Below are 12,117 nucleotides of genomic sequence, written 5' to 3' on the forward strand. Positions count from 1 at the left end.
AGTTATTTTAAAAGCCAATCATCTATCCTTGGCACTTTTGCATTTTCCCACTTCCTATCATTTCTTTTTCTGTTGTTTTCATTCTTGATGCTTTGTGTTTGTGGATTTATTATAAATATATTGCTAATGAAATATATGCTAGGGAGTCCATTGGTTATTCTGGTGCTTTGGTGAATGATGTCATTACTCCAGTTCTGGGGAATGTTCTAGAGCTTAATGCTTTTTCATTTCCCTTCAACAACATTGCCAGTTTTGATGATGGCAATCTAAAGCCCCAAAACTTGGAGTGGGAGAAATTCTGGAGGTGTCCTTCCTTTCCTCCGCTCCACAATTTATGTTATTTACAGAGCTTGAAAAAATTGCTCTTGGACTATAGTTTCCAGAAACCCTCATGATCCTGAAGATTCTGGGAGTCATAGTGCAAAAATAACTTTTCCATGCTCTAGTTACTTATTTAAACATTTTAACCCATCCATTTTCTGCAAAGGCATCTAAAGGCTGCCTGCAACCAAATGTAATAAAGAAAGATGAAAACCAGAAAATGTTAAAAGTACATACAGTATAGCAAACAAAAACAACACCAAGTTAGGTGAATGTATACCACCAGTAGAAAAATAATCTCAGTCCACAGCAATTCAGAGTATCCAGTTATCTTACATAATTTTTTGATGTTTTTCCCAGTCTGCTCACAAAGAAGGAGCTACTGATAGCTCCTCTATGGAACAGCTATCCAGAGCTTTGGGACCACTGTGAAAAGGTCTTTGTTCCAGATATCCTGCTACCATACTTTGATCAGAGAGGGGTTCCAAATGAGGGTCTTCAGTATACTTGCAATGCCAAAGGCGCCTAAAATAGCTCTTAGTAAATGGGCAGGTTCTCTGTTCTAACAGAAGGACATTATTTCTACAAGCTGTCAGGCATTAGATTCCTTTACAGATTCTCTCTTACCTTTTTTCCAGAGGCCTTTTCCACAAATAGGAGATTGTTCCTAAGTCTCTCACCTACATTTTTCCCAAGCAGTACATTGTTAAATAATATACATTTTTAGCAAAGTGTTTTATATATTTATTTTTTAAAAACCGAACAGCTCCTTAACATGTGGATGTTATTTGCAGATAATAAGACAGCAGTTTCCACAGTTAACAACAAGAAGACTTGGAACCAGAGGCCAGTCAAAGTAAGCAATAATGTGTGTTTCATAATCATGAAAAGGCTAAGTATGATATAGAATATTCCTTGCAGGTCTGTCTGTAATGTCACTGTTGAAGATTGCTTCTGTGCGGATGGGGATGGAGGGAGGACACCAAACAGTTTTGACAATGCCCAGCAAATGGAATTCTGTTTCCCTTTTTTTTATTCAGTAGGATCAATAAAACTTCTAAAATTCTTATGGTATGGCCAGTTGCAATGAAGGACAAGCTCATGTATCTCCAATACAGGGATGAACAATGTGCAACTCTTTAGATGTATTGGACTGCAATTCCTAGCAGCCCTTGCCTGTATTGCCAATGGTAAGGAGTGCTGGGAGTTGCAGTTTAACAACTTGTGGACACACATTCAGGGATATCCATGCTGGCCATATAGCAAAGTACAAATAGCACCCAAAAATACTTTGTCAATCCCAGCATACTTGCATAGAAGAGGTTGTTTCAGCAGGTGCCAGTATTCTCTTTCTCCTCTTCAGTTCAGCGTACAGTCAGGCACTGTGTTCTGCTGAACTGGGCCACTTGATCCCTGATCTTCAGGGAAGGGAAGCCAGGGCTTAGGAAGTGAAAAGTGGCTGCTTCCTCCTTCCATCATAACAGAGAAACAATGCAGACAATTGGCGTATTCTCTGCCCCACCACCTCACAGGCTATGTTGCACCACTTCACATGTGAGGATATAGGAGAAAGCCTTCTTAGTGGCTGCTCCTACTCTACTGAACTCTTTCCCAAAGGAGGTTAAGTTGCTACCCTACCCTGCTCTCTTTCTCTGGCCTTGTTATTACCTCATTCACTAAATAAAAATGCCTTCTTATTTAAACCGGACATCAGCCTTTAACTGGTTGGGGTAGAAGGATATGCAAAGGGTATGCTGTTGATGATGTTTTTAATACTTTTAAATGTGTTTTTAAATGTGTATTTAACAGTTTTAGCGCTTTCATTTGATTGGCTGTTTAATGCTTTTTAAAACTTTGTACCACGTATTGTTTTAGCTTGTTTGTTTTGACTTGTGCCTTAGCTGCTTTGGGTGCTTTGCTTTGGGAGAATAGTGGAATATAAATCAAATAAATGAAATGAAATAAAATGAAATATGACCATAACCTTCAAATTCTTCCAGTGCCTCAAAGAAAGAGTATAGCTGCACTTTCTGCAGCTTGGTCTTCCTGTGATCCATCTTGTCAGCAAGTGTAACTGGGAGTGTATACTTTTTCAGATCTTGCAGAAGGCAGCATCTAATACTTTCTTCCACAAGGAAACCAACCCAGTGTGCAACAACAGCCAAGGGGCTGAAAGATGCTATTCCATTTTGATGGGCACTGGTTAGCTGCTGGGTGCATCTGGGCTCATTTTGTCAGCAGCTGAGAAGGGTGAAAAGAAGGAACTGCTTCTGATCTCAGTGTATGGCACTCTGTCCTCCCACAGTACTCAATAACATCTGGACATGCCCCCTTCCTAATAGTGGCAGGGAAGATGGAGCTGCACCAGGCAGTCCCGTCCCCTCAATCAAGTGTTGTGCACCACAAGGGGAGAATCTTATGCCACCACCATTGCCTTCCATGAATACACTGGCACAAATTTACACTCCATCAGCCTGATGCAAGGTCTTAGCCTTAGAGTCCTGATGGTTATGGCAGGTGGGGAGAAACTGGCCATATGAGTGAAACAGAACACTAACAGGTCAACACACTTCCTTTTGCACTGAGTGTTTAAAGCTACATACATATTTTTTGCCTAGTAACCTGCAACCCTGTAATCAGGTAGGTTATAAAGTGTGAGTGTCTACATGCCCTCGAAAATGGCCATCTTACTTATGTTGCTATTGTTTTAGTTGTTATGTGCCATCAACTCATTTCTGACTTAGGGCAATTCCAAGACCATGAACCTATCATGGAATTTTCTTGGCAAGATTTATTCAGAGGGGCTTGCCATTGCCATCCTTGTGGTTGTGAGGATGTGATTTCCCTAGGGTCACCCTGTAGGTTTCATGGCCAAACCGGGAATTAAACCCTGATCTCCAGAGTCACAGTCCAACATTAAAAACACTATGCAACACTGGATCCTATAGATACCTATCAATCCCTTAGATGCCTATCAAAATCTTAAACAACTTTTTCTCTCTGTCATAGATTGGTGGGATATGGTCTTCTTTGATGCCATGCACAGGCAAGCAAGGAAGGCAGGCAAGCAGGGAAGACAGGCTGCCCTTGACAGTTTATTCTGCAGGTTGGCAGAATATGTCATATTACTTCATTTGCACTCCTATGTTAACTTGTAAACTGATGCAAAATCTGTTTTCTTCTCAATTTCCTGTCTAAATCTTACTGACGGAATACATCCCTTGTTTGTTTTTAAATCTATATTTCAACATTTCAGGTACCATTACTATGGCATTGCAGTAAAAGAGAGTTCTCAGTATTATGACGTGATGTATTCTAAGAAAGGAGCAGCCTGGGTCAATGAAACAGGAAAAAAAGAAGTAACCAAACAGACAGTGGCGTATTCACCACGATCCAAACTTGGGACATTACTGCCAGAGTTTCCAAATGTCAAAGATCTAAATCTGCCAGCCAGCTTGCCAGAGGAGAAGGTGACTCTAGTGAAATAACCATTAGCCTGCAGTGCTTTTTGCTTTCCCTTCTGTTGATGAAAGGTTGACCTAACATCTTTTTAAAAAATAAAATACCTCCCTAGAAAACTTGAGTTTTAAAAGCTCTGCCTTTATTTATGAGGAATTTAGCTGCTCACTGCACCAGAAACAACTATCTCCCTGCCTGGCTCAGGCTTGCAGTTTTTCTAGCAATGTACATGTAAAGTTTTCTTTCTTTGCTTTGGTGAAGTTAACATTATTATACAGGAGATTTGTTACTGACTCTCTCAACATCTTGTACTAACCTTCCAACAACATGAGATAATTCACATAGGTCTTTCTGTCTTGCCCCCACCAGTTAGTTCAATGGATACAAAGGTGATCATTAGACTAATAATTACAAAAGAGAGGGCCCTTTTAGTTGTCTCCCGACACTTCTGGAATAAGCTTCTATCTGGGGTTCATTAGAATCCTTCTTCAGGAAACCTGTTTTTTTCTACCTGTGCTTCTTCAATTCTTAATATTTGGGCAAGAGGTGTTTTGTTTTTTTAAATATATATATATAATCACATTTCTTATTGTCTTGTTTCCTTTCTTTTATATTGTACACTACCTTGGAAAGGTTCCACTCTTACATGTGACTGAAATATAATTTAAAATATAAATAGATGACATAATTTATTTAGTTAAAAACTGCTTTAGGATATATAAATCAGGGCCACAAAGCCAGGGGTTAATTCCCCCCCCCCATGTCATTGCATTAATTTAAGTTTTCACAAAAACTTATTAGCCACAGACGTGCCTGGGAGAGGCAACTGCAATATGGATATCTGCTTCACCACCACTGCTACTATTCTGGAGGAAGATTTAGGATACTAGTCCAAGAATAGTTCTAATGTACCTTCCTTCCCCTATACTGAGATCCCAGTCCCCTCCCTATACAAGCTTTTAATCTCCCCTGAAAAACCCAGTATAATGATGAAAGAGCCAGCCACAGATCTCCAGTATCTTATGTAGTATGACCCTAAGGATGCATCCACACTGTGGATATAATCTGTCATGGCTCAATGCTTTGAAATTCTGGAATTTGTGGTTTTGTGAGGTATTTAGCCTTCTTTGTTGGAGAGCTTTGGTGCCTCAACAGACTATAAATCCCAAAATTCCATAGCACTGACCCAGGGCAGTCAAAGTGGTGTTGACTTTCATTATTTCTGCAGTGCAGATGCAGCCATTTCTGTAGTGTGGGTATAGACTGAGACATTCTCAGAAATGAGATCATAGGGCTAAATCATTATTTTATTGCAACAGATTATTTGTTTTTGTCTAGGGAGGGAGAAGAACCCACTTACTTACTGAAACATTTTTTAATTGTCCTGTCTTCCTTGCAATATATGGCAAGATGAAGTTCTACTGGGGTGGTGGGTGATAATCAGAATGGCAGGTTATAGTGGCATGGAAGGTAAAGACAATGGGCCAGAGCTTAGAAAAGTTGAGCTACAACTGGGGTGGATTGGGCAGCTGTTATTTAAAAAGCAAGTTTTCCTAAATCTGACTCTCTAGTTTAGAGGTCTCTGGGTCAATGTGTTCCTGTCGACGAGAATTTGAGCTGGTTATGTGGAGTTCCTTTAGAATATATGCCAGTGATGGTGAACGTTTTAGAGGCTGAGTGCCCAAACTGCAACCCAAAACCCACTCATTTATTGCAAAGTGCCATGTCCCTCTGGCTTTCTAGTAACAAATTCTGGCAAACTCTGTGCTGGGCGACAGCACATGTGCCCACAGAGTGTGCTTTGAGTGCCACCTCTGGCACGCTTGCCATAGGTTTGCCATCTATGCCCTTGTAACTCAGAGAACATTTTATCCAATGTACTAAAAGGCAGGTCTCTGCTAGGAATTGGGACCATTCCAATGTTAAATTAAAGCAGATAAATATTTTAGAAGATAAAAAAAATATTTTTCTTTTCCCCCACCAGGTATCTACTTTTATTATGATGTACAGAACACACTGTCAAAGGATACTTGACACAGTAATAAGAGCCAACTTTGATGAGGTTTGTAGAGACACAACAACAAAAAATATTGGCATGGACAAAAGTCATTGTCTATGTAATACTGCGTTTGAGAATGGTGATGTAGTCACTGATACTGATTTGATTCTGAATGTTCAATTGCTTAAGGAACTGAACAATTTAGGGTGTCTGGTTTTTGTGATAGGAGGGGGACTGTTAATGTGATTGGGAATAAAGGTTCAGAGATGGTGGCTGAGAATGAGATTCTGGGGAATGGGTTTATAGAACAAAAAGCCTCCAACAATAATGTTGAACGAAGGTTGTAGAGTAGGCAGTGGATTTAAAAGCAAGTACCTGAGGGAAGCGTAGGTGTAGAAGCACCACTCTTGAACAAAAAAGGCAGAGGAAACAGGGAACAGGAGGCAATATGGCGCTCCAGAGAAATATCACAATGAGCTGCCTATGTCCTTAAATGAGAGGAAGAGATAAACATAAGAATGTCTATTTAATAGATAAACAGATATAGAATGTTGGGCACAGTAGTCAGTCTAGCCTGAAATGAAATCTTCTGAAAAGCAGATCGGTGATTGATCAATGGGATTGCTGGGAAAAGGTGTCAATAGGTCCTTGTACATCACATCATTATATAGCACTAAAATTTCACTTTAACTGCAATGGCAAGATAGTAGGGAATCCTGATTTTGTAAGGCACTGGAGCTCTCTGGCTGAGAATTTTAAATGCCCCTTCCTAAACTGGAAATCCCATAATTCCTTAGCATGTTACCATGGTGGATAAAATAGAATCATAATTGTGTAGTGTGAGAGGACCTAAGCAGAAAATATGATTTGTGAAAAACTACATGGCAGTTAAAGTGGGATTATAATTGTGTGGTGTGAAAGGACCCAAACAAAAAATACGATTTGGACTAAGCTACACCTTGGATCTAGAACAGGAACAGCTGTGCCATATTGGGATGAAAGAAGCCCTCAGGAAAGGAAAGGGCTAAGATAATATAGGGCTGCTGAGTTTTGAGTTTTGTCCCTAACAAGACAATTCTGCCCAATGTGGTTTCTATTATTATTATTATTATTATTATTATTATTATTGATTCTGGTCTAGCAACCATTGAGAATGCCTCAAGAGCCAAGAAGCCCTTGGGCAGCAGGTTGTTTTTAAACAGGCAGTGAAAAATATTACACTTTTGGTGTCTTTGTGTACATCTAGGTTCAAAGTTTTCTTCTGCACTTTTGGCAAGGAATGCCACCTCACATGCTTCCTGTACTGGGATCTTCCACGGTAGTAAATATAGTTGGAGTTTGTGATTCCATATTATATAAAGCTATTTCTGGTGTTTTGATGCCCACGGTGTTGCAGGCATTACCTGATAGGTGAGTATATTTAACCATACTGGTGTTTGTGAGTGTTCACATGTGTTTATTTCTCCCTTACTCAAATCTTAAATAAAGAGGTTTTTCCTATGGAAGTAAAATGGATGTTTATGAATTATAGTGGCATGATTAGTGTATATTTCAATCCAAATGGGTCTGACTGGGGTAAAATTAAATCCTGTGCATTCAAATGGGTCTGATTGGGTAGATGTTGTAATTAAAGGAAGGAAGGACGGCATAGTCGGGAAGGTGCAAGCATTTGAATAAATACAGATTTTGCAGGCAAGCTTGGAAAAGTCTCTATTTTGGAACAAAAAAGTTACAAGTCTAAGAAATTGCCCCATCCCCAGCTAGTCAACATGGCCACCAAAAATAACTTTTCTAATTTCTCTCAGTGACTGTGGGATCCAGATTACAAATCTCACATGAATGTTGGTTGTGTAATAATAATTCAGTGGCCCACTTGAATAAGGACATGTCACTATGGGCACAGGATATCATGAACAGAGATACGGCAAGTAGGGAGACTTTCTTACTGCTTTCCTCATCTGTTGTTTTTTCTGTTCTGAACTCCCTCAAAATGACTTTTCCCACTGCAGGGTTTCGTACTCACACTTTACTTATACACAGTAACTGTAGTTTTGTGGCATGGAGTTGCTAAGTATCTCTCAAGAGAGAATTCTTAGTAGCCTCACTCAAGATAAGTTACCTGGATTTGAAGGGTGGTAAATGGAATATATATGAAAATGCTAACATAAATGTATCTCGTGTACCTAGCATATTGTATTATTGGTGGAAATGGCAGCATGTTTATATACACTGTCACTACTGAAAAGGAATTTTAATGAAGAATTATTGCTTTGTAAAATGCCTCTTTGTAAAATGTGTTTGATATTTTCTTTCTTTTTGAGATCTTTATTTTTTAAAAAGATATAAATATAGGTATTCCATTCAGTAAAGATGCACATATGTATTTTATAGGCTTTCATGGACATTTTAGATTCTGTATTGCAGATTCTCATTTTGTAATCCATTCGCAGCACAATCCTGTGCATGGATATCCAGAAGTAAATAAGACTTATTCTCAAATACACATGCACAGGGTTGTGTTCATAATGGATGGACCTAATACCAAGTATGTAGGCATCAGATTTCAGCCTCAAAATTCATGTACCAGCGAAAGTTAGATTGGGGGGAGACGTTCATTTTTTGTGCTTGCAAGGCATTAAAGTAAAGACAAATCGTCCACCTAGAATTCTGAAGTAGTACTTTTCTTTTCAGCTTGACTCAGGTGATCCGAAAGTTTGCCAAACAGCTGGATGAGTGGCTAAAAGTGGCTCTCCATGACTTACCAGAAAACCTGCGCAATATCAAGTTTGAGTGTACGTATTGTGTCATCTCTTACTCTAGGCAGGAAAACAATACGGTTTTACCCAATGTTAGTGACAGACATAGAACTTAGTAATTCAAATAAAATACTGCTTTCTAATTATTATTATTATTATTATTATTATTATTATTTGTATTCTGCTTTTTCTCAAAGGAATCAAAGCAGATTCCAACTGTATAAATAAAACATCAAACAATTAAAAATTACAATTTAAAAAACCCCAAACCCGATCCCTCCCCCAATCATAAAAACAGTGATCAACCCCTAAAAAAGATTAAACATAAAAAAATTTAAAATCCAATATGGATGCACTAAAATTTCAGGCAGATTAGCGCTAGAAATGAGTTTCTTTCACCTAGATCAGGAGTGGTGTAAAGGTAGATTTGGATCCAATGGTAGCTATCTAAGGAAAATGAAGAAGAGTGTGAGAGATTTTTGATTTATAGTTGTTTCACAGTACTGTAGCAACAAAATTCACCTGCCTCCAAATTAGGCTACTGATTTACATGGAAAACCACTGGTTTAAGTGGCATTTTCATCCAGTTGAGGGGGAAAATAACCAGGCGATATCCAACTTTTGTTCAATCTGGATTCAGTACAGATAATAAAATAAAATTCATAAGTTCTGAATGTGCTCAGAGACAATTTGCTGTTTATCTCTCTGGGAGAAATGGGTGTGTATGTTGTTCAGAGGCTTCAGCATTTTCTGTTTTTTAAATGTATTTCTATATTGCTTCCCAAGGCTCTCAAGGCAATGAACAAATAAGAAACAATTATAACTGTACACAGGTTTTAAAAAAACAAAACACAAAAAACAACTACATTAATCCACTCCTTTAAAACCTTTTGCTGTAGTTCTTAGGTTTTTTTTTTTAATGTCCAAATGACACTTTTGTTATCTTGGACAATTTGCTAGCAATTCCCAGCAACAGCTGAAGGTTTTTATTCCCACCTTCTGAATTTTTACTCCTACATTTTGAAATATATTTGATCAAACAGGTCTCGTGCATCTATTGTTGTGGTTCATGCTGGGTTTTCTTGGCCACTTGGTGGTTTCAAGATGGATGGTGGAAAATGTACTGGCCATTCTATCATCCTCTTATCCCCACTTGTCTTCTTTTTGCTGTTTTTTTTTTAGAGTTATAGCTTTATCATATATGAGTAAAATAGTGAAATAACACTTTTGCATCGAACAGTTGCTTCACTACAACTCTAAGAATTATTTTTTTAAAAAAAGGAACACATTCCAGTCTTTGCAAGCCATGCCCTCAGTTTAAAAAATCCTTCTCGTGAGGATCTAAGAAATCATGGTGTCCAGCAACAAGCAGCTCACCCCAATAACAGAAAAGAGCCCACTGACAGGCATCAAGTGGGCATGGAGGCTACAGTAGCTAGCAATGCTAGGCAAAATCAAAGGAGCTTTATTGCAAGAGCTCATACTTCTTTAGACAATCCATATATGGATTAACACAGGGCATTGCTGGAACCCTGGTTTACCATGCTTGAGCCAGTGTGGTGCCTCCCACTGTTCTGATGTGGCTAACCAAACCATGGTTAGCCACATCATGATTTCTTGTGTTGCCTGAAACAGCAGCAGTGTTTTGCCTTGTCATTCCCAACATTCCAGAGAAGCAAACCTTAAAATAAATTCTAGTTTCTTTATCTGGCATTTTAGGGAGAGAAACAAGCTTTGTTCTGACTGCTGCCATGTTTGAACATCTCCAGTGGTGCACCAAGGATTTTTAATTAGCAAGGACGATTATGTCATCTGTCAATCGTTTTAGGTTTCCCTTTACCCTCTGATCTTAGTCCTCACAGTAATGGAGTGGAAATGATTCCCACCATCCACCAGCAATAACAGAGTGATGTGACCTCACTGGAGAATATGACAGTGCTTGGTAACATGGAAGACAGTAGGGAGGGAAGATAGCCACTTACTGATGAACTGATTCAACAAAGGAGGCCATGGCTTTGAGTTTGCATGGTCTGAGCAGAGGCTTGATGACTGAGGTTCTTGGCAACCTCTCATTCATAGGACTGCTAAAAGTCAAAACCAACCTGACAGAAAACAACAACAGCAACACATTTCCCTTACTATGCAAAATTATTTTGGGATCACTTGGTCCTTAAATGGGCAGTTAAAACCTAAGCTTTTGAACACACACACACAAACTGTGCAGACTGGTTTGTTGATATGCTTGCACCTTTAGTGTCTCCTTGGAAGCATGATTATGAGGATTGTCACAATACATGACAGAATGCCAAAATTTGCCATTGAAACCATGAGAAACAGATCATGGCTTTTGTTCAGCTGCTCCTGTTACAGGTGGGAGAAAAATAGAAAGCAAGAGCCAGCACGCTGGCACATCTCCAGCAAACCATGAATTCTACTGAATTTTAATTTGTCATGATGTGTGATTTATTTATTTTTATTAAAAAGAGACTTCACCAGCCCACTCCTGACCCCCACAATTCTTTCAGTCCTCACCAGACTATGAGTGTTTATATATCACTTGACATGGCACTGAATTCAGGTGAGTCAGCATTAATGGATACTACTTCTGGCTTTGGAGAACAAGATGAAATTCTTTTCACTGATGGCCTGAGCAAAATTTTTGCCCATTCAATCCATTAAAGAACTCTCAAGACTTTGGACTTTTTGAATACAGCTTGAGGTCTTTTTAACTTTGGGTTTTTTTTTTTAAAAAAAGAAGAAAATAAAGCAGGCGATCAAATTACCCTTTCTCCACAGGAAAGGGCACTACACTTCTTCAGGCATGCTTTGTAGATGCCTGCAGTGCACATCACCTATTGATGAAGCCTGCTTTATTTCATGGCTCTCAATTCTTCTCCTTTCATAAGTGCTAAATTCCACATCACAAAGTTTTCCCCCAAAAAGAAAAGAAAGGAAAGCAAGAGAATGGGAGGGAGACGAAAGGAGAGGGGAATTCCCTTTGGAGAAAGATTAAGCACTGATTAGCACCAAAAATTAAAACCATCTTTTGTCGAGGAGACTCAGAACATAAACCACTAGACAATATTTTATGGAATTTAATAATTAGCTGAAATGTTATCCTTTGAGAATGGATGAACTTTGCTACTAACAGACAGTAAAACAGAACAGAACATTGAAAGAACAATTTTGACTGTTCTCCCTGTGGTTAAAGTTGTCCTGTACTGAGAATGTTGTATAGCAGAAATCCAGTGGGATATTAGGACAACTTATTTGCTTATTGTTGACTTAACAAACAGGTATAATACGAATTACTCTGTCCTTTTGCTTTTCATCTAGATAACTTTGGATTTAAGCACAGGTTTATAAATATTTTATTTATAAAGCAAGGTTTTATTTATAAAGCAAGGTTTATAAATAAAGCATAATAATAATAATAATAATAATAATAATGTCATAAACATATTCAAATTCTTATTGTTTAACAGATTATTACAATATTAGGAAATCTGAAAGGTGCAGATATAAATTGGTAATATATACAGATATAAATTATTAACTTGCTAGGAATTAGTAAGTACATAC

General features: G+C 38.4%; 1 protein-coding gene across 9 annotated transcripts in view; it reads left to right on the forward strand.

The window, feature by feature from the left end:
• The window catches only part of RFX4 (regulatory factor X4), a 105,331-nt gene that overhangs the window by 62,245 nt on the left and 30,969 nt on the right, over positions 1-12,117 (forward strand). For 8 of the 9 annotated variants that reach the window (XM_042470784.1, XM_042470787.1, XM_042470785.1 and 5 more), the window contains 5 exons: positions 1,116-1,177; positions 3,578-3,791; positions 5,765-5,842; positions 7,026-7,189; positions 8,471-8,571. In XM_042470784.1, the coding sequence (XP_042326718.1) occupies positions 1,116-1,177; positions 3,578-3,791; positions 5,765-5,842; positions 7,026-7,189; positions 8,471-8,571 (619 nt within the window). Of the gene's footprint in view, positions 1-1,115; positions 1,178-3,370; positions 3,428-3,577; positions 3,792-5,764; positions 5,843-7,025; positions 7,190-8,470; positions 8,572-12,117 lie in introns of those variants that run through there. The other variant, XM_042470792.1, reaches the window with a different exon arrangement.

Source organism: Sceloporus undulatus, chromosome 5 (genome assembly GCF_019175285.1).
Source record: "Sceloporus undulatus isolate JIND9_A2432 ecotype Alabama chromosome 5, SceUnd_v1.1, whole genome shotgun sequence".
Taxonomy (NCBI): Eukaryota; Metazoa; Chordata; class Lepidosauria; order Squamata; family Phrynosomatidae; genus Sceloporus; species Sceloporus undulatus.